This window comes from Diaphorina citri, unplaced genomic scaffold, assembly GCF_000475195.1.
Source record: "Diaphorina citri unplaced genomic scaffold, Diaci psyllid genome assembly version 1.1 scaffold1402, whole genome shotgun sequence".
Taxonomy (NCBI): Eukaryota; Metazoa; Arthropoda; class Insecta; order Hemiptera; family Psyllidae; genus Diaphorina; species Diaphorina citri.
In genome coordinates, this window is record NW_007378828.1 from 46,066 (window position 1) to 63,379 (window position 17,314).

Genomic DNA, 17,314 nt, shown 5'->3' on the forward strand with positions numbered 1-17,314 from the left:
GCAGTTTGAAGCACTTTTTGATTTTTGTTTAAATATTTTTTCTCATCTCTTTAGATCTCGAAATTTTGTTTTGTGATATTTTTTGTTTGTTTAAAACTTTTTTAATTCTTTTGTTAGGCGATAAACATTCCATTATCTAATTCTGTGCATTCATCACTCTTATAATTCTGATCATAGCTTTACTTTTTTAATTCTTTTGTTAGGCGATAAACATTCCATTATCTAATTCTGTGCATTCATCACTCTTATAATTCTGATCATAGCTTTACATTGTTCTCCTATTTTAATTGTTGACATCATCCGTGTATTTCATTCTCCTTCTTACTGTGACTGATAAAATTGAGTAACATCCCTAGATGAAATCAGATACATAGACATTCCTTTCCTTCTTTCCTCTTGTATTGAGATATGCCTTAACACTAACTAGTTCACTCCTTACTTCTCCTTCATCTAAGATATGCCATAAAATACTCGTACTTAAGTTTTGTTTTTATTTTTTGTTTATTACTATTAAAGTATTATTTTTTACATGTATTATTAGGTATTATTTTTACATTTATATCTAAGGCTTAATATTTACATTTTCAGTTTATTAATTGTACCTTTTTTTATTATTTAAAAAATAAATTACAATATTACCTAGATTCTAGATAAAAGTAAAGGTACATTTTCTAGATAATGTACATTTTTTTAACCCCCTTTTCGTCGTTTGACATATTCGGCAGTTCAGCCTATTAACTTTGTCTCGATGTAATCGTGCCAAGAAATTTCTTGGTGATTTCTCTCTCTCTCTCCTCCTCTCTCTCTCTCCCCCTTTTTTCTCCTCCCTCTTCCTCTCCATCCTAGCTAGGAGCTGACTTGGCATAGACAATACTGGTGTCATTTTTCTTAGCCAGCGTACTAAGTCGAGTTAGTCGATCCTTGGTGTAGATTTCCACATATTGATCTGCATTATAGTCAGTACGATGATTTCTAGGAAGTTTGCTGACGTGATCAGTTGCTGACGGGATGAGGGGAGTCCATTCTGTTTCTGTGGAATGAGGGGGAAAAATTGGGAATTGAGTCAGAATCATTTGTAGTCTTTTTGTCCTTTCCATTTCACTAATTTTACCCTTGTCTTTAAAGATATCACTTGTTAAGACTTCTCAAAACTCCCGTAAATATCGCGTAGAAACGCGACGATTTGTCGAAAGATCAGAATTATGTCCGTGCTTCGTAAGCGCTAGGTCGTAAGTTTGATTTCCGCCTGAGATGAATTTCATCCTAAACGGATACATACATTTGGTTCGTTCTCAGAACGGCTGGCGTCCTCCTACCCTGTCCTCCTTCTGTCTTCGCTTTCGGGACGATTAGCCCTCCGTTGTTACAGTTCCCTCATATCTCTCCCACGCCTTGAAAATTGTCAGCAACCCAACCTTAGGGATTTTGCAGATTCGTATAAAAGGAGCTGTTTGCCCCTACACCTAAGCCTCGGAGTGGGCTTTTTGTGTACCCACCTTTAGAGAATTCGGGTGCCACCGTGCTCGATCGACTGGCGTCCAATTCACTCCTCTTCATCGCGATTATCCTCTGTGCCAGCTCTCGTATCTTACTATCCCCCACCCCGGTGGCCCTCTCTCCTGGAAGTGGGGTGGATCCACTGAGGGGAGATTTGTGGAGGAGGGACAGGCGGATGCGATCGAGAGGAGAATGGGAGGGAGGAGGAGGGGAGGTGTTGGCCTGAATGAACTCGGCTAGGTTGAACGTGAGCAGTTGACCGTAGTTGGGCGTTGTGGAGAGTGTAGCTGAAATACGGAAACGTTGAAAAGTCTCATTCGAGCAGGATAAACAAGGTATATTCTATTCTATCATTACTTCATTAGGTACGTGTTTATTTAACTTAATGCTGCAGTGAGCACCAAAAATTGTGATATTTATAATAACACAAAGAAATTTACCTAGGTATTTATTTTATTTAACTTTAGATCTCTATATGTAGAAGAAGGTTATTAGAGAATTTGACCACATAATAATGGAGCTCTAAAGGTGTGTCAAAACATGGTCGATCGCCGAGGAGAAACTATATGTTATCGAGGCAGTGTGAACGGTTCAGTCGACATCGATCGACGGCACGGCTGGTCGACTATGTGTGGACACATATGAAGGATTAGGTGGTAGAGAACACCTCGGGTATTAACCTCATCTAGTGGTTACCTTTCACTCCATGAAAGGGGTGCAATAGTCCTACATACTGGACTCCGCACACAGGCATGTCGTCAGAAAAGACCCCTATTTCAATGTAATGTACCTTGCTTTCAAAATTATTATTATTAATCTATAAGTTAGAACCTACCATTAAAGTTGTACTTGGCGGTGCTAGTAGAACTACTTCTGGTGGGCTTCTCAGCATGGATCAGCTTCTGTAGAGCTTGGTACTGTTTGTATTTGGAAACCAAGGAGTCAGCTATCCGCGACATTTCTTCTGTTTCTGGAGGATTGTTTTCCTTGGAACCGCCGGGAGTCGAACCCTGGTACGGTTGATACACGGGACCCTTTGAGCTCCCGAGTTCGTGAGGAACCTGGAAATAGATGTGAGTACGATTTTTTTTTTTTTTTTTTTTTTTTGGCGCTCCTGAATTTGTCTCGGAGGTTTTCCTCTGCCTATGTGACTCGCATCTTTCCAACTTTCTATTTTACTCTCACCATTCACATACCTAGGTAGATATGACATTTCGTACATAGGTAGGTAGGTACCTACTTTTTTTTTAATTAGTGACAGGTCAAAATTTATCATGGGATGTCAGACCGAATGTCAATAAAATAAAATACCCGAGTACCTATTTACAAGAATATAGGAGAAAAAAAAACATAGGTACCTACCTACCGAAGGACTTAAAATGATTTTCTGAATGTTTAGATAAAATCACGAAATCGACAGAGCCAAGTAATCACAAGGTAGGTAGACACCTACTTTTTTTGTGATTCGACGAGTCGTTGATTGCCGCTAATGCAGATGCGTTTTGAAGTTTTCAAATCACGCGCGCTTTTCAATAGACTACCATTTAACGCATGCGCACAGCACGACACTGTTTACGATTGTTTACAAGCAAATGAAAAGTTACGAATTTTTGAAAATCTGTGAAATGAACTTTCTGAGACTAGAAGAAGTCGAAAAGTGTCGCTTTTCCCTGTACTTTCCTTATAATATTAAGGTTAATATTACATTGAGGACATCATTACAGGTTTGCGGAAGCTGAAATAAAGTAGGACCAAAGATCAATGTAAGTATGAGGACTGTTATCTATTTCAGAGCACATAAGCACTAGCCAAGTATGCCAAGTACTGCAGTTGATAAGGGGCTTGGCTTGAAAAAAAAAAAAAAAATGAGAAGCAGGTCTAAAGTCTGAATCAAGTCATAATGCTAGTTGTTGTGGCTTTTGAATAATTGCCCCATGTAATATTATGTAGGGCAGAAGAGCATAGTAACAACAAGCAAACTAATATGAAACTTGGAAATTGAGGATTGCAATATTGAAGTGTTAATTTCATTCTTAATCCTACTTTCAGATCCAAAATGTCAGAAAAAGATGTACTGCAGAAAATTGTTGAAGGAATAGACATAAACTCTGAAGACGAGTTGGAATTTCATGATGCTGTGGACAGCAAAACAGCAGATGCAGGAGGTGAGTCTTGGAATTCAGTCACACAAACATTTGGGTGATCTTTTTCCAAAGAGTTGGTTAATTTTAGGATCCAGTTGTAACATGCTTGCCATGCAGTAAAAGAAATAATCTAGAAATCTCAGTTAACCCGTGAGAGCCAAGGCATACATTAAATTCACACCAAACTTGACCAAACCCTTCTCTCTTTGTTGCAAATAACTCAGTTGCTCCACAAGAGTACATTGGGAGATATTTGTCTATTAGTTGGAAAAATTTTCTACTATTTTCACTACATATTACATGTTTGCTCAGTACCAGTCCGGAGATAGAAGTGGTTAAATTTCAGCAAGATCAAATAATAAAATGAAGTTCAACTCTTATGGGTAAAAAGTCCAATGACATCAGGAAGTTTTATTTGTTCTTTAAAGTCTTATTCTTAAAATATTTTGATTTACTTGTTGTTTTCCAGAAAATTTTAAAGAAAAGGAAGGAGAACAGTCTATAGAGGCCATAGTGAATCTAAATGATTCACCTGAAGAGGAAAATCAACTATTAGAAAACAAGCAAAAGGAAGATAATGTTGATAGTAAAAGAACAATATCCACAAGAAGAAACAAAAAAGACTCAAGTAATGAAGAGGAAACAATAGAAAATATCCAATCATTATTGAATACAGGAGATGAACTTTGCAAAGCAATTTCAGAATCTACTAAAGAATCCCATGAGTTATCTGATGAGTCAGAAATAACGGAACAAGTTGACAAGTCAGGTGTTTTTATATCTATCAGTTCTAATGATAATGAAGCCTATCTATCTGAAGAAGGAAATACAGAACTGACCAAGAATCCCCTGGACCCATCACCTGAAATCCCTCAAGTTATGCTGGATCAACTAGACTTGAAGAAATTTCCTAATTTAAAAATTGGTGAAAGTCAACTGTCTTCTGAGACAAAAAATAAAAAGGGCACAGAGCATGAAAAGAAGAATAATGCAAAATTGCTTGCAGAATTACAAAAACGAATGGATCTAAGGAAAGCTAAACAAACAAAATCTCAGGAGAATTCCAAAAACAATAATGTAGAATCAGACAAAGAGGAAGTATACACACCAGGTATGGAGATTCCAAGAAAGAGAGGTCGGCCAAGAAAAGTACCTGCAACTCCTGTGGAACCAGGTCCTGTGAACACTAAATTCAAACTTGTCACAGAACCTGATTCCAAGAAAGGAACAATAAAAGTCTTTGCAAAGCCTGTGAAGATAAAAGATGATTCTGATGATTCAGAATCTGAAGTTGAAGAAGAACCTGAAGTTGTAGTGCCTAGAGCTCGATCATCAAGAAAAATTAAATTGACTGACAAGTTCAAAACATTTGTTGCTCAAGAGAAAGTCATCAAAGAAATTCTTTCTGACGAAAACGATGTTGACAATAGTAAAATTCCACCTCTCAAGTCATTTGACATAAAAAGTGAACCAACTCCTAAAAAATCTACCCCTGCCACTCCCAAAGGGAAACCAAAGTCAGAGGTACAAATAAAATTGAAAAATACAAATAAAGGAAAGGAGAGCACAGATGGAAAAGATACAGAAACAGATAATGAAGATGAAACTGAAAATTCAGAGGAAGAGGAGAATCAAAAAAACAGAAGAGGTCGTACGTTACGAAAATCAGCAAAACGAGCAAATGCCAGTATGAAGAAGAATGACACAAAACCAGCAAAGAAAAGTAAAAAAGTACTAATGAGTGAGTCAGAGCTAAGTGATGGTTATGAAGTTGTAGATGATGAAGACATGGACCCTGACTTTGATGATGCTGATATTAGATCTGACTTGAGTGCTTTGTCCCATGAACTTGATGACCTCATAAATGATGGTTTAGATGATGATGATGATCTGAGTTTCAATGATACTCAAAGTACAAACCCGAGAACTGTTTTGGAAATGATGCAAGATGTATTCAAAATGATGCCCACCTGGAATCTTCACATTCTTCCCAATACAAATACATTCTGCATAGCACAAATTGTCCGTGGAGTAAATGGCGTTCCTTCTTTGAAAAAATCCATTGAAATGGACTTGGATTTCAATGTGAAAGTCTATGTTCATCAACTCCACTGCAAGAAGTTTGATGGTGTGTATGATTCTGAAGATCGTTTGATAGAACTTTTACAGCTTGTAGACGCCATGTAAATGTTTTCTGTTCAGTAAGACAAGGATACAATGACTAGGTTCTAGTACAACCATTACTTCGTGGAGATTTGGTTCTTTTATTTCAGGTTTTTTATGTACATATGAAGAGCACAGTTGGTCTACAAGTAACGCGCTTGCTGATGTAGAAGATTTTGGGTTGGATTCTCAAAGTGAACTAAAGATTTTGTACATAATCTACTTAAATATTAGGTACCTACATAATATTCTATGTATATAATATAAAACTACATTCTCGTACTTTTAAATATAAATAAGTATAGTATAGCATATTGGGTTAACTATTGTGCTAGATGTATTTAGAATTTAAGAACTTTCGGCCCTACATATAGGTATTTAGGTCCTACTGAGGATGAATGTAGAAACGGTTGTGTGTTAATTTCTGTGTCTAACTTAAATTTCCAAGGTGAGCAGTAGGTAGAAAAAAAATCACCATAATTCTGAGGTCAAATTTTGTTTTCAGTTTTTATATTTTTTATGATTTGTAAAATTCTCTTATCTTTGTAGAAATTTTATTTTTGTGAAACAAATGAAGTATAAGTAGGTATAGGTAATATACACATAATTTATAAATTCTAACTGAGACATATTTTGCTGGTATCTTTTGCATTTGATCATGATTTGTTTTGACAGTTCTATGGTCAGTTGCTCGCCTGGTAATCAAGAGATTGTGGGTTCAAGTGCCATCTAGTGTAAGCATATGGACTTTTATAATACCTTCTTTAAATGTAGGTATTATGGTAGAGTACAATACACAACCTGTTCAAGTATTCATCAACAGACTTTTTAATTAGAATAAGGCGGGAAGATTGTTGGATTTCAACCTTATTCTTTCTACCATTTCAACATGAATTCAGAGATCATAAGAGAGTTATCACATGGTACGGAAGTGGCTTTGTGTGATGTTTGACTGGTCTTATCATAACGTATACATAGAAGAGGGTTCTTATCTTATCAGTAGATAATAATAGGGAAACGTACAAGGAGGCTAACATACTGTTGACATTGGCAACTTGAAAAGAGAAAATTAAATGTAGACAGTCCATTAAGTTGCAGTGGTGATGTAGATTCTGGATTAGTACTGATGAAGTTTTGAAGGGCTTTCATTAATAATTCTTCCCTAAGGATTTTTTCCCCCTAAAACTCCTATGGCAATGCTCTCTGAAAAGTTAAATATGGAGTACGTAATACGTGGCTATTTTTTGGCTTCACTTTTGAAACAAAGTACCCGTAAAGCTACCATTCGTAACCTCCTTGATATCAGATGACGTGTCGCGGGAAATTTTTGAAATTTGGCATTTTTTTTTTTTTTTTAATTTCGCAGCCTATCAGGAAAGGAATGATTCAGTATCTCAGTGTCTTCAATTTAAATATAAAAATAAATTTCTATAGATCTAAGTAGATTAGAAACAGGAGGTACTTTTTGTTTATAAATTATAATGGAGCAAATTTGACTTGGTGGGGCAGAGCAGCATTCACTAACAAATAATAGAAAATAATTAAGGAAAAATAATCGGGGTGTTTCAAAATATACACATTCATCTGGCATGAAACTGTACAAAAGAATAATTTTCAGCAGTTCCTCTTCAGCTAAAGGTAAATTGTGTTTTTGGTCTGGTACCTACCTATTCTTTGGATTTTCAGTCCACTTCTGCCAAGATATAATGGCTTGAAAAGAACCATATTAATTCAATATTGACCTACTTTTCCACACTCTGAGACAATTTAATGTAAACCTATGGATACTCACTCACTTATCTGAGATTATATTCAGTTTTGTAACCTTTGCCAGCAAAATGTAATGCAAATGTCCACTTGGCACACATGAAGGACCACACGGCTGATATTTGAGATGAATCAGAGATGGGATATATTCCTGAAAAGAAACAGGGATTTGTAAAGAAAAAAATCTACAGAATAATTTTTTCAGCCATTCATTTTGAAAATATATCAAGTATGCATACTTGACACATGCACAACTGGTTAGGCCACTGATGGTACAATTGGGCCACTTGTGATGTTGTACAAACATGTCTGCATGTATTGGATGATTTGGGCCATTGGTGGGGAGGGGAGAGAATAATTTTGTGATCACAATATAAATTACAGTGCTTAAGTAAAAAATGAAGAAAAAAAATAATAAAAATAATAATAAAAATCAAAACACAATCTCACCTTCTTTGAAATAGACAGCTTCAAATATGTACCAGGTCATGACAGCTGTTGAAAGGATGGCAACAAAAAATGAAAAGTGAATGATCATATCCAAACTTTCCACATCGTGCCATTGTAGGAGGTTGCCAGTCTTGTAGAGCCAGGTGATGTGATAGAATGCTAGGGCAAATATAGCTAAAACAAAATAATTCCAATTGAAATAGAAAAAAAGCAAGAATAACAAAGTAGGTAAGATAACTTCAATTATTACAATTCTCATTGTATGTGTACACCTGTACACAGTACCTACACACCCAGCCAACTACATTAAAGACAAGGTACCTCACAATTTTTAACTTAAAACCCCAGGGTTTAACAAAAACCTGGGACATTATTTTTTTGGTGCATTTCTGTGAATGCTTGCAAGTACATAGTTTCCCATTTGATTGGTCTTTAAGTAAGTCAATTTTTTGAGGCCAAATTTAATAATGGAGCAGTTGCAAATTTTTACCCATTTAAATGGGTAAAAATTATAAATAAATGGTTGATTCCTATGTAAAAAGTGGGAATAATCCAAATCTGAGGTCAAAACTAAAAAAAAAAAACTGTAAAAGGTGAAAAATTCAATTTTTATTTTTTGTTCTAATGAAAGAGTTCAAATATGTGTGACATCAGACTTTAAACTGTAAAAGGTGAAAAATTCAATTTTTATTTTTTGTTCTAATGAAAGAGTTCAAATATGTGTGACATCAGACTTTACACAGTTGTTTTTTTCGTTTGTTAGGTAGCGCCACCATGAAAGCACGCTAGCAGAGGCGCAGAAAGAACTGCACAGAAACGTATGTGGACAAACACATTAATGTGTTGCCTGCAAGGGAGCTTTGTTCGGGACATTTGATGTCACGTCATTGCCTACGGGAGCGTATGCTGTGACGTCAAAGTTCATGATTTACCAGTATTTTTTAAATCGATTTATCTCGGAATCTAGAAGTTGTAGAAGAAAAAGAAAAATTCCGTTGGTCCTCATTTTTGACACATCACCCAAGTAAGTGCAACTGATCTATTGTCAAACTTACATGGTTTATAGACTCACCTGAAAACAAGGCCCAAACACCAGCCCTGTTGTTGCCATAGATAAAGAAAAACACAACAAATGCAAACAATCCCAAAAAGGCCCCAAGTCCTGACAGGGCCAATTTTACTGTAGTTTTGTTCATGATGGAAATAAGGTTTGTTTGAAATATTAGCAAGTACCCTAGGTATTGACGAAAACTTTAGATCATTATTTTCCTAAGAAGAGGTCTGTCTAAAGGTCTAATCAGACAATAAGTTAATCTCTATGAGTAATACTTAGATTAAATGAGCCTGATATGAGTAATAGATTAAATAAACTACAACACAAAGCACACTTTCAAGAATCCGATGTTTTTTCTTGGGAATATAGATTTTAAGGTTTTCCTAGTACATCTTATAGGAAAAAGATTCGAACTTTTATCTTATAACTTATAACTTTGTAAACTTTGAAATTTGATAACTTTTCCTGATAGCGGCTGCGAAATTAAAAAAAAAAAAAAAAAAACAAAATTTCAAAAATTTCGCGACACGTCGCGCTGCGCGCTCCCTATTAGCTGCATAGTTATCAAACTAAAAATATAAACGAAACTCAATATGTTGGTCGAGAGCGGAACCTTTCTCTCCCGCAGTCTCTGCACTCTGTGTATTTATGGAGATTTTAGCGATCAAAAATTGATCATATCTCAGGATCGGATAGATTTTCGCAAAATCCTTTCTTATTGCACACCTAGACCATAAAAGGAATATTCCTACCAAATTTCAGCTTTCTAGGTGTTGTGGTTCTAGAGATAGAGCGATCAGTGTGTGAACTATGAAATGTGAAATGTGAATGAGTGAATGGATCTCGTTCTTATAATATAAGAATACAATATTTGTCCTATTTTTGAATGAGGACACCGAAAATACGTATACCTTACCTATAAATAGTAAATACCCATAGGTTATTATTTTTCTTATGTAACCCATATAATCACATAGAAATGGTGTATCAAAATGAGATACATAGGTAGATATTATGAAAATAAAATGTATCATTTGAGGTCTTTAGGTACAATACTGAAGATCCCCCATAAATACTTGAATATTCCCATGACCTACTTATGTGAATGATGAATACAGAGTTTTTCCCAATGCATTCTTTCTATTGTAACTTTGACAATATCTCTAACTGTTTAATCAGTGTCGCTGAAAACCACCAAAAAACTGTCAAAAATCGCCAAAAATAGGTCAAAATACCGCCAACCGCAGCAAATATATTTTAACCAAACGTTTTGTGTTGCATCCTTGTCACATTTGTGGACTACATACCAAATTTCAAGTCTCTAGCTCTTACCGTTCCCGAGATATTGAATTACACCGAAAACCGCCAAAAAGCGGCCGAAATGCCGCCCAGCGTTGCACCGATGTTAACCAAAAGTTTCGTGTCCCATCCTTGTCGCATTTGACAGCTGCATGCCAAATTTCAAGTCTCTAGCTCTTACCGTTCTCGAGATATTTTGTTTACAGACAGACAGAAGGACAGACACACACACGGACCAATGGCTGAAACTTTATATTTAGGCTCTAGGGACCTCAAAACGTATTTTGGCACTCAAAACTGACCATCGAAAATTTGACCCGATTACATTACTTTCCCTCCTATAGGATAAGGAAAGTAAAAATAGGTATCTTTTACCTACCTACCTGCTTATTTATCATGTCAAGCTTTCATTTTATAGATTTATAATTTTATACCTATTTGAATAATTGTATAAGTATTAGGTATGTATCTACTCGATAGACTTATTTAATTTTACAATTTATTTATTATTAATCATCCCTACATCATTATTATTACCTAAATTTTATCATTTGACGGAAATATATTTTATTTTTGTATAAAAAAATATTATTGTGATATTATTGTTACTTTTATCAAAACATCATAGTTTTATATTTTACTGGTACTTTCCTTGTCTCTTGATTTTTTTTTTTTTTTCTTTCTATTTTTTTCATTAGTTTAATTAGGTATTACCTGATATCACTTTTATTGTCAATTTAATCTGTAGAAAATACTTTTAATACTTAGATGTAGTACTTTTTGAAAATTTGCTAGGAAGTAATCAAATATTGAAAACAAATCATTCACTTACCATATTGTCACGTATCTTATGCATAATCCCATTCTGATCAGCAAGGAACATATTGGCCCTTATCTCCGGTACAGTGTTGCCTGTTTGTCCCCGATGTTGGGGAGACTCCCCTGGCTTCTTGTACACGGGGGCCCCTTGCAATTGTATGGGAAACAATTCCCCCTCCACCACTTCTGTCGACTGCACATCTCCTTGATTGGCGGAAATTTTGGTGGAATATTTTTTCCTCTCGTCATGTCGGATCCGGTTTTGGCTGACTCTCCGGTTTTTAATCTCTTCCAAGCTTATGCCTTGGAAGCCAAACGGCTGGGTCTCGAAGTTCTCTTTAGATGCATCTTCGAAAGGTTGTAGTTTCCTCCCGATATCCCCACGCAGGGAGGATACGTCTATCGTATCTGTCTGCACCTGCGCTGTATTCCCGGAATGCTTGTGCTTTCGAAACGTGTCCAGATACTCTCCAGATTCTATAGAATTGGCGGGCCGACGCAGTTGTTGATTCATGATCTTTTCTCGCAGAGGTTCCGTCTGGGCGAGATTTACAATAGCATTGTTGATAGAGTCGGGATTAGGAACGGAGCGCATGACAGGGATGATTTCATTGGGAACGAACTGGCTGAGGGTGAAGCCTTTGTTCTTGCCGTTCTTGAATTTGATTTTGAACTTTTGATATTTGGGTATTTTGGATGAGGCTGGAGCTGTGGTTGTTGTAGGTGTGCTCCGTATTGGTATGTTATCCCTGGAATCAAACGTGAAATTTCGTTAGATCATGGTTTCGAAATACTGTAACACAAGGCCTATATTCACGGTGAAACTCAAAGGTAAGCAAAGTTGAGTGTGTTGTGTGCCTGTATGGGTGACCATCTGAGCAGGTATGACAATAATTGACGTTCAAAAAAATCGTACCTGTATTTAAATCCCATTATTTCAAAACTTTCAAAATATCGTAAGCCTGAATAGCCTATTCAACTGTAAAATAGAATAGAATAGAATATATCCTGTTTATACTGCACAACTGTACATGCATATTAGCATATAACCGGCCCGAGTCGTTATCTAAAAGCTCAATTCAACTTTCTTCCATGTTTTACATACCAGTCATACTGTTGGGCATTTCGTTCTGCCTGGTACATTTGCTTCAATATTTGCCTGTAGGTTTCTTCATTCTGTTTCATATTCCTCAGGTATTTTTCCCTTGAGATGAGACCTTTCTGTCTGAGTGCTCTGTTGAGCATGAAATTCCTGTAGAGCTTTTGTTTGCGTAAGTTAAGAGCCTGTGGATTTAGAAAGAAAATCCTTTTAGTAACCCACACCCGTATAGAGAGAAAGTAGACTGCGGCTATTCATTTCCTTTTAATTTCATATTTAAGATAGTTAGACCGGGTGCCGATTCGAACTCTTGACGTTTGCGCACCTCCCGACTCCCGACACGCTTGATATGTTTGTATTGTATGTGTAGGTGTACGTACCTACTAGTATTTTGATATTTTGATTTGACCGTCCTTTTTTATATATATATAGTTTTATCCACCCATAATTTGTTGATCTGAAGTGTATGAAAACCAACTTCTATGTTGATCATTTTAAATTTGTTGATCGTTCCAAATGATCAACTTATTTGCATTGCAATTTTTACTTAAAAAAAAAAAACTTTAGTTTCTGTTAAAATTGTCGATTTTCAACTCAAGTCTTTGAAACTTTCCGTGGGATTTAAACTAATAAAAGGTTCACTCATTCAATTAGATTACATGAAACTTACATGATTTGTCAGCAGCTGTGAGGATGCCATAGGTTGTACGGGAGAGTATGCCACAGCTGCAGCGGGTTGATACAGAGGTAAATTATTGTAGCCCTGAAAAAAAGGAAAAAAAAAAATCGTGGGGAATTAGAGGTACATAAGATGATATAGCTAATCAAAAAAGTGTTATTGCCGTTTTTATTTCGTGTCCATGAGCTGGCTGCTATTATCATAAGCCAGTTTATAAAGAAATATGAAAGAAAACAGGGGTCAGGGAAGAAACATCAAATGTTTCACCTGTTTTTCTTCGGCAATGTTCACTTCCTCTTGTGGAAACTCTGGAAACCAGAGGAATAGGTATCCAGGTTCCATGGGAAAGGTTTGACTCGGACTCGAACCAGCAACTTCCGGATCCGAAGTCCTCCGCGATAACTACCATATTGGGGTTGATTTTCATCTTATCTATCCACATGTAATCCATCAGTTCATAATCCGATCCTATCCTCTTTTCTATTCAGATTTTATCTGGGTTCTACCCGGATAGAATCATATTTTGGTTTACTGGGGCATACACCCGTAGACTCATACCTTTCAAGATGTAAGATCTCCCTGACGTTCTACTATTTTAATTAAGCTATACTGATGATACCTGAATTATCCGACTTTTTAGAGACCAACTGTTCGAGGTAATCAGCAAGTTGGATTAAAAAGTTTAAGTTTCTCTCGATTAAAATCCAATTTCAGCCTATGAGAAAGTCTGATGGTCTCTGGTTTATTAGTCATATCTAGGCATGTACTATCTAATATTTACCTACCGGGATAGGTACCTATTACTAACCATATCATATTTATGTTTACTCATACTCACTAAGTACCCAGGTACCTGACGTGACGTGCCCACTAACTTTCAAAAGCTTTAGGTGGATATGTGCTGTACCTAAGTGGATAGCTTCAACTTGTAAGTTGTAGGTAATAATAGTTTTAGGTAATGTTTAATAGTTTTAGGTAATGGTACTTATGTTTACGCACTCTTTATAATATGTTTACCTATCTACAAATCTACATGTACAGTAGGAGGTACCTACCTATACTTATACCTTTTATGGCAACGATGTACCCATTTGTATTTCTATGAAGTTATTACTTACTTAGATACCTCTATAATCCTTTTATCCTAGCTACATAATTTGAAGTAATGCATAGCGGATCTGAGGTAAAAATAAAATAAAATAAAAAAGTGCATATACTTAGAGTAATGAAAGAGAAAGGGGTTTCAAGTCTAAATAACTTAAAAGTAAAAGTTTAAAGGCGTTTATAAAAATGTCTAGTTGTCTAGCAGTATAGTTTTGTAGATTACTTATTATAATAATCTAAAAACAAGCTCATATATATATATGAGCTTGTTTTTAGCAATCATTGCATGCGTAGTAGGTATCAGTATCATAAAGGTACCTAAGTAGGTATATTAGAAAGTGAACTGGATTTAAATCGTAACACAAATCAATTTTAAAAAATTACCTATGTAGGTACGTAACAGTTGGTACACCTAGAGGTACGTATCTATGTAATAATCTTGTAATACCTATAATGGATAGGACGTAGGTATACATATCTAGATTAGATATTAGGTAGGTAGTTAGGTACCTATTACCTATTCAACTTGTAGCTTGTTTTATCCCGGGTCTACGATGGTCACTGCGCTCGCCTTGCTCGCGGAAGACCCGGGCTCGATTTCCGGCGGGGTCCAAAAGTTTGTATAATTCAAATGCTTGATTCCGTGACTGGCTGCAGGCCCACTAGGTAAGCCTTGTGAAGAAAATGAGTACCTAGGTAATTAGGTATTATGTAAAATATATAAATGCTCATAGCGACCAGTGCAAGCATGGTAGGTAAACAGTGGATGCTCTCAGATATAGGTGACATGTGACTGTAACATGAAATTGTAGACCCCGTCCCAGGAGGTCATCTACCTGGATAATAAACAAGCACAATGTTACTACAGTTAACTTCAATTCAACGGTCCATCGACAAACGGGTGCCATACCTAAATCATAACGTCTAGACGTTATGATTTCGGTTCCAATGAACCACCGACTAACCGCTTTTTAGGAAGTCCTTAATTTTTTTTACTTCCTCAAAAAAAGAGATTTTTTGAAGGAAAGGGAAGAGCCGAAAACTTCTCTTCTCTTTTTATTTTTTTTTTAAATTTTTTTGTGATTCAATAATAAAATAATTCTATCAGCCTACCCCAGATTTCTAAAGTGATTAAAATCCAAGTTCTCAGCTTCTCAGCCAACTTGAAGAGGAAGAAAAGCCGCTAGTTTGTAAAGCATTTTAAATATCACAGTAAGGTAAGTATCTGCAAGATTTACCACTAAATTGATGTAGGTAGTTTGTTTTTAAGAATTTGATACCTATTAGAGCTTTCAAAGTGTTTGGAGAAAACCCCCTAAAATGACCCATAGAAAGAAGAAACAGTAATTATGCAGAAGTCACGTCCGTGGAAAAGAAAGCTCCTTTTTGTATTTAACCTAACCCTATAATAACACTAATCACTGCTCTAATTATGAAAACCCCTTTTTGCGTTTAACCTAACCCTATATTAACACCAGTCACTGCTTGTTTGTGCCAGTTCCTTTGGTAGCAATATTCCACTGACATGACTTCTGCACAGGTACCCAAGAAACTATCAGACCCCAGCCAAAGTATAATGATGACAATTCATAGTAATATTTTTTTCTACTTAATTTTCAGAATCCTATACCTAGTGCAGAAAGATGATACAAGGAAGCCACTAGCCATCAGAAATATTCATCCTCTTTGCCAATAATCAAACCAATATGATAGAAAACAAGAAAGCTATTGCATACATTGCCTGGTCCAACCTTTTCCTGCCTTTATTCATCATTTATATTGTTCTTCAAGAAAAATATTTGGACTTGGTTGAGACTTCTAAAGCATTTACATATTTGTACATTTTAATCCTCACTGAAGTTTTGAATGCTGTGCATTTCAAAGTATCATTTGGAATCACTCAGAGCTCTAACAAGAAATTCATGCAAGGGATCCTATCAAAGCTGTGTAATGTCAAACTATCAGAAATAGTACAATGTGCAATTTCAGTCATCTCAGGCGTATTTGCATTTGCCTTCATAGCTATTATATTTGGAGCTAGCATTCTCTCGAATCATGAACAAACACTTGTGTTTGCATGTTTGCTGTCCATTTTAACTGTACTTCCAGCTTGCATACATTTCAATGCACAATCAGCCATCACTTTGCTTACATCAGGACAGTATTCCAACAGTTTTAATTTGAATCAGCAGAAAATAGTTGTACAAAAGTTCTACTGTACAATGCTAGGGGCATGGTTAGGTGCATTTGTTATACCTCTAGACTGGAGTAGGGACTGGCAAGCATGGCCTATACCTTGCTGTATGGGTGCCTTGGTAGGTACAAGTGTTGGACAGTTGAGTTCTATTGTACATTTAAATGATGCTATGATTCAATGTAGATCAGGGCCAGGGCTGTTGGGGAAGACAGCCAAGAGAACTAGATAAAACTAACATATTACTTAGATTTGGACATCCCCACCTGTATTATTTTAATCTAGTCATTTCATTTATCCCATATTCACTTTTGCTTGTTGCTGTACCTACATATTTGTCTCAGTTTATGTAGATCTCAGTGCAATTTATTATTTTATTAGATTATTTTTTTCAAGCCAAATAAAGTAAGTTGATATGAATTTTTATAATTTGGTATAATTTATATTCTAGATCTAGAATAAGGAATAAAAACAGCTTTAGCTTTTTTTACATAAAAAAGTGTGTTGATATTTATTCAATAAGTTGAATTCAGGATAACATTTGATTTGATTGGAGTCATTCACTGATAGAAAGTTTTTAATCATTTAGGTACCTGCCTGGATTAAAAAAAAAAAGAGAGTAAACTTGTTACCTAGGTCTTGGATAGGTAGTGGGTGCATACAATAATAGAGGGATAGATACTTGTTTTTAGGGGAATTTTGTGTAGAGGAAAACATCGTGATGTTCGTGATATTATTTTGCAAAGACTGAAAGTTTATTTTTAAGAAAAATACTGGTTTGAAAAACCATCCAATCGTAGGACCACCACAAATGTACAAATTACTGGGGATTTCGAAATCATATTTCCGCTCTTGTTGGTTTTGTTTTGTTGATCTACGTATATCTTGTCTCCTCCAGCACAGGATGGAATGGCCTCTTTTCATATTCGTGTACAGAATAGCCTTTCTTCCAATAGCCTAGAACCACTGGACGGCATTATTGTATTAATTTTAAATTGGACACCTTATAAGATGTAATGTACAATATGTACACCACACCTAAATA

General features: G+C 35.8%; 4 protein-coding genes across 4 annotated transcripts; 2 read left to right on the forward strand and 2 right to left on the reverse strand.

Moving 5' to 3' along the window:
* Positions 1–178: 178 nt before the first annotated feature.
* On the reverse strand, positions 179–13,145 carry LOC103515705. The gene is made up of 6 exons (XM_008480643.2): positions 12,963–13,145; positions 12,299–12,477; positions 11,207–11,942; positions 2,333–2,558; positions 1,497–1,784; positions 179–1,030 (listed from the first exon to the last, which is right to left on the reverse strand). The coding sequence occupies exons 1-6, from the start codon at positions 12,990–12,992 to the stop codon at positions 843–845; spliced, it is 1,647 nt and encodes a 548-aa protein (XP_008478865.1). The 5' UTR covers positions 12,993–13,145; the 3' UTR covers positions 179–842.
* LOC103515704 (myb-like protein X) lies at positions 3,092–6,620 on the forward strand. The gene is made up of 3 exons (XM_008480642.3): positions 3,092–3,260; positions 3,547–3,662; positions 4,111–6,620. The coding sequence occupies exons 2-3, from the start codon at positions 3,554–3,556 to the stop codon at positions 5,826–5,828; spliced, it is 1,827 nt and encodes a 608-aa protein (XP_008478864.1). The 5' UTR covers positions 3,092–3,260; positions 3,547–3,553; the 3' UTR covers positions 5,829–6,620.
* Positions 7,305–9,566, reverse strand: LOC103515703 (heme transporter hrg1-B-like). Its single transcript, XM_008480640.3, has 3 exons — positions 9,094–9,566; positions 8,022–8,195; positions 7,305–7,722 (listed from the first exon to the last, which is right to left on the reverse strand). The coding sequence occupies exons 1-3, from the start codon at positions 9,215–9,217 to the stop codon at positions 7,601–7,603; spliced, it is 420 nt and encodes a 139-aa protein (XP_008478862.1). The 5' UTR covers positions 9,218–9,566; the 3' UTR covers positions 7,305–7,600.
* A 1,967-nt stretch (positions 13,146–15,112) lies between the features above and the next one.
* LOC103515707 (phosphatidylinositol-glycan biosynthesis class F protein) lies at positions 15,113–16,928 on the forward strand. Its single transcript, XM_008480644.3, has 2 exons — positions 15,113–15,292; positions 15,696–16,928. The coding sequence occupies exon 2, from the start codon at positions 15,782–15,784 to the stop codon at positions 16,499–16,501; it is 720 nt and encodes a 239-aa protein (XP_008478866.1). The 5' UTR covers positions 15,113–15,292; positions 15,696–15,781; the 3' UTR covers positions 16,502–16,928.
* The last annotated feature ends 386 nt before the right edge of the window (positions 16,929–17,314 follow it).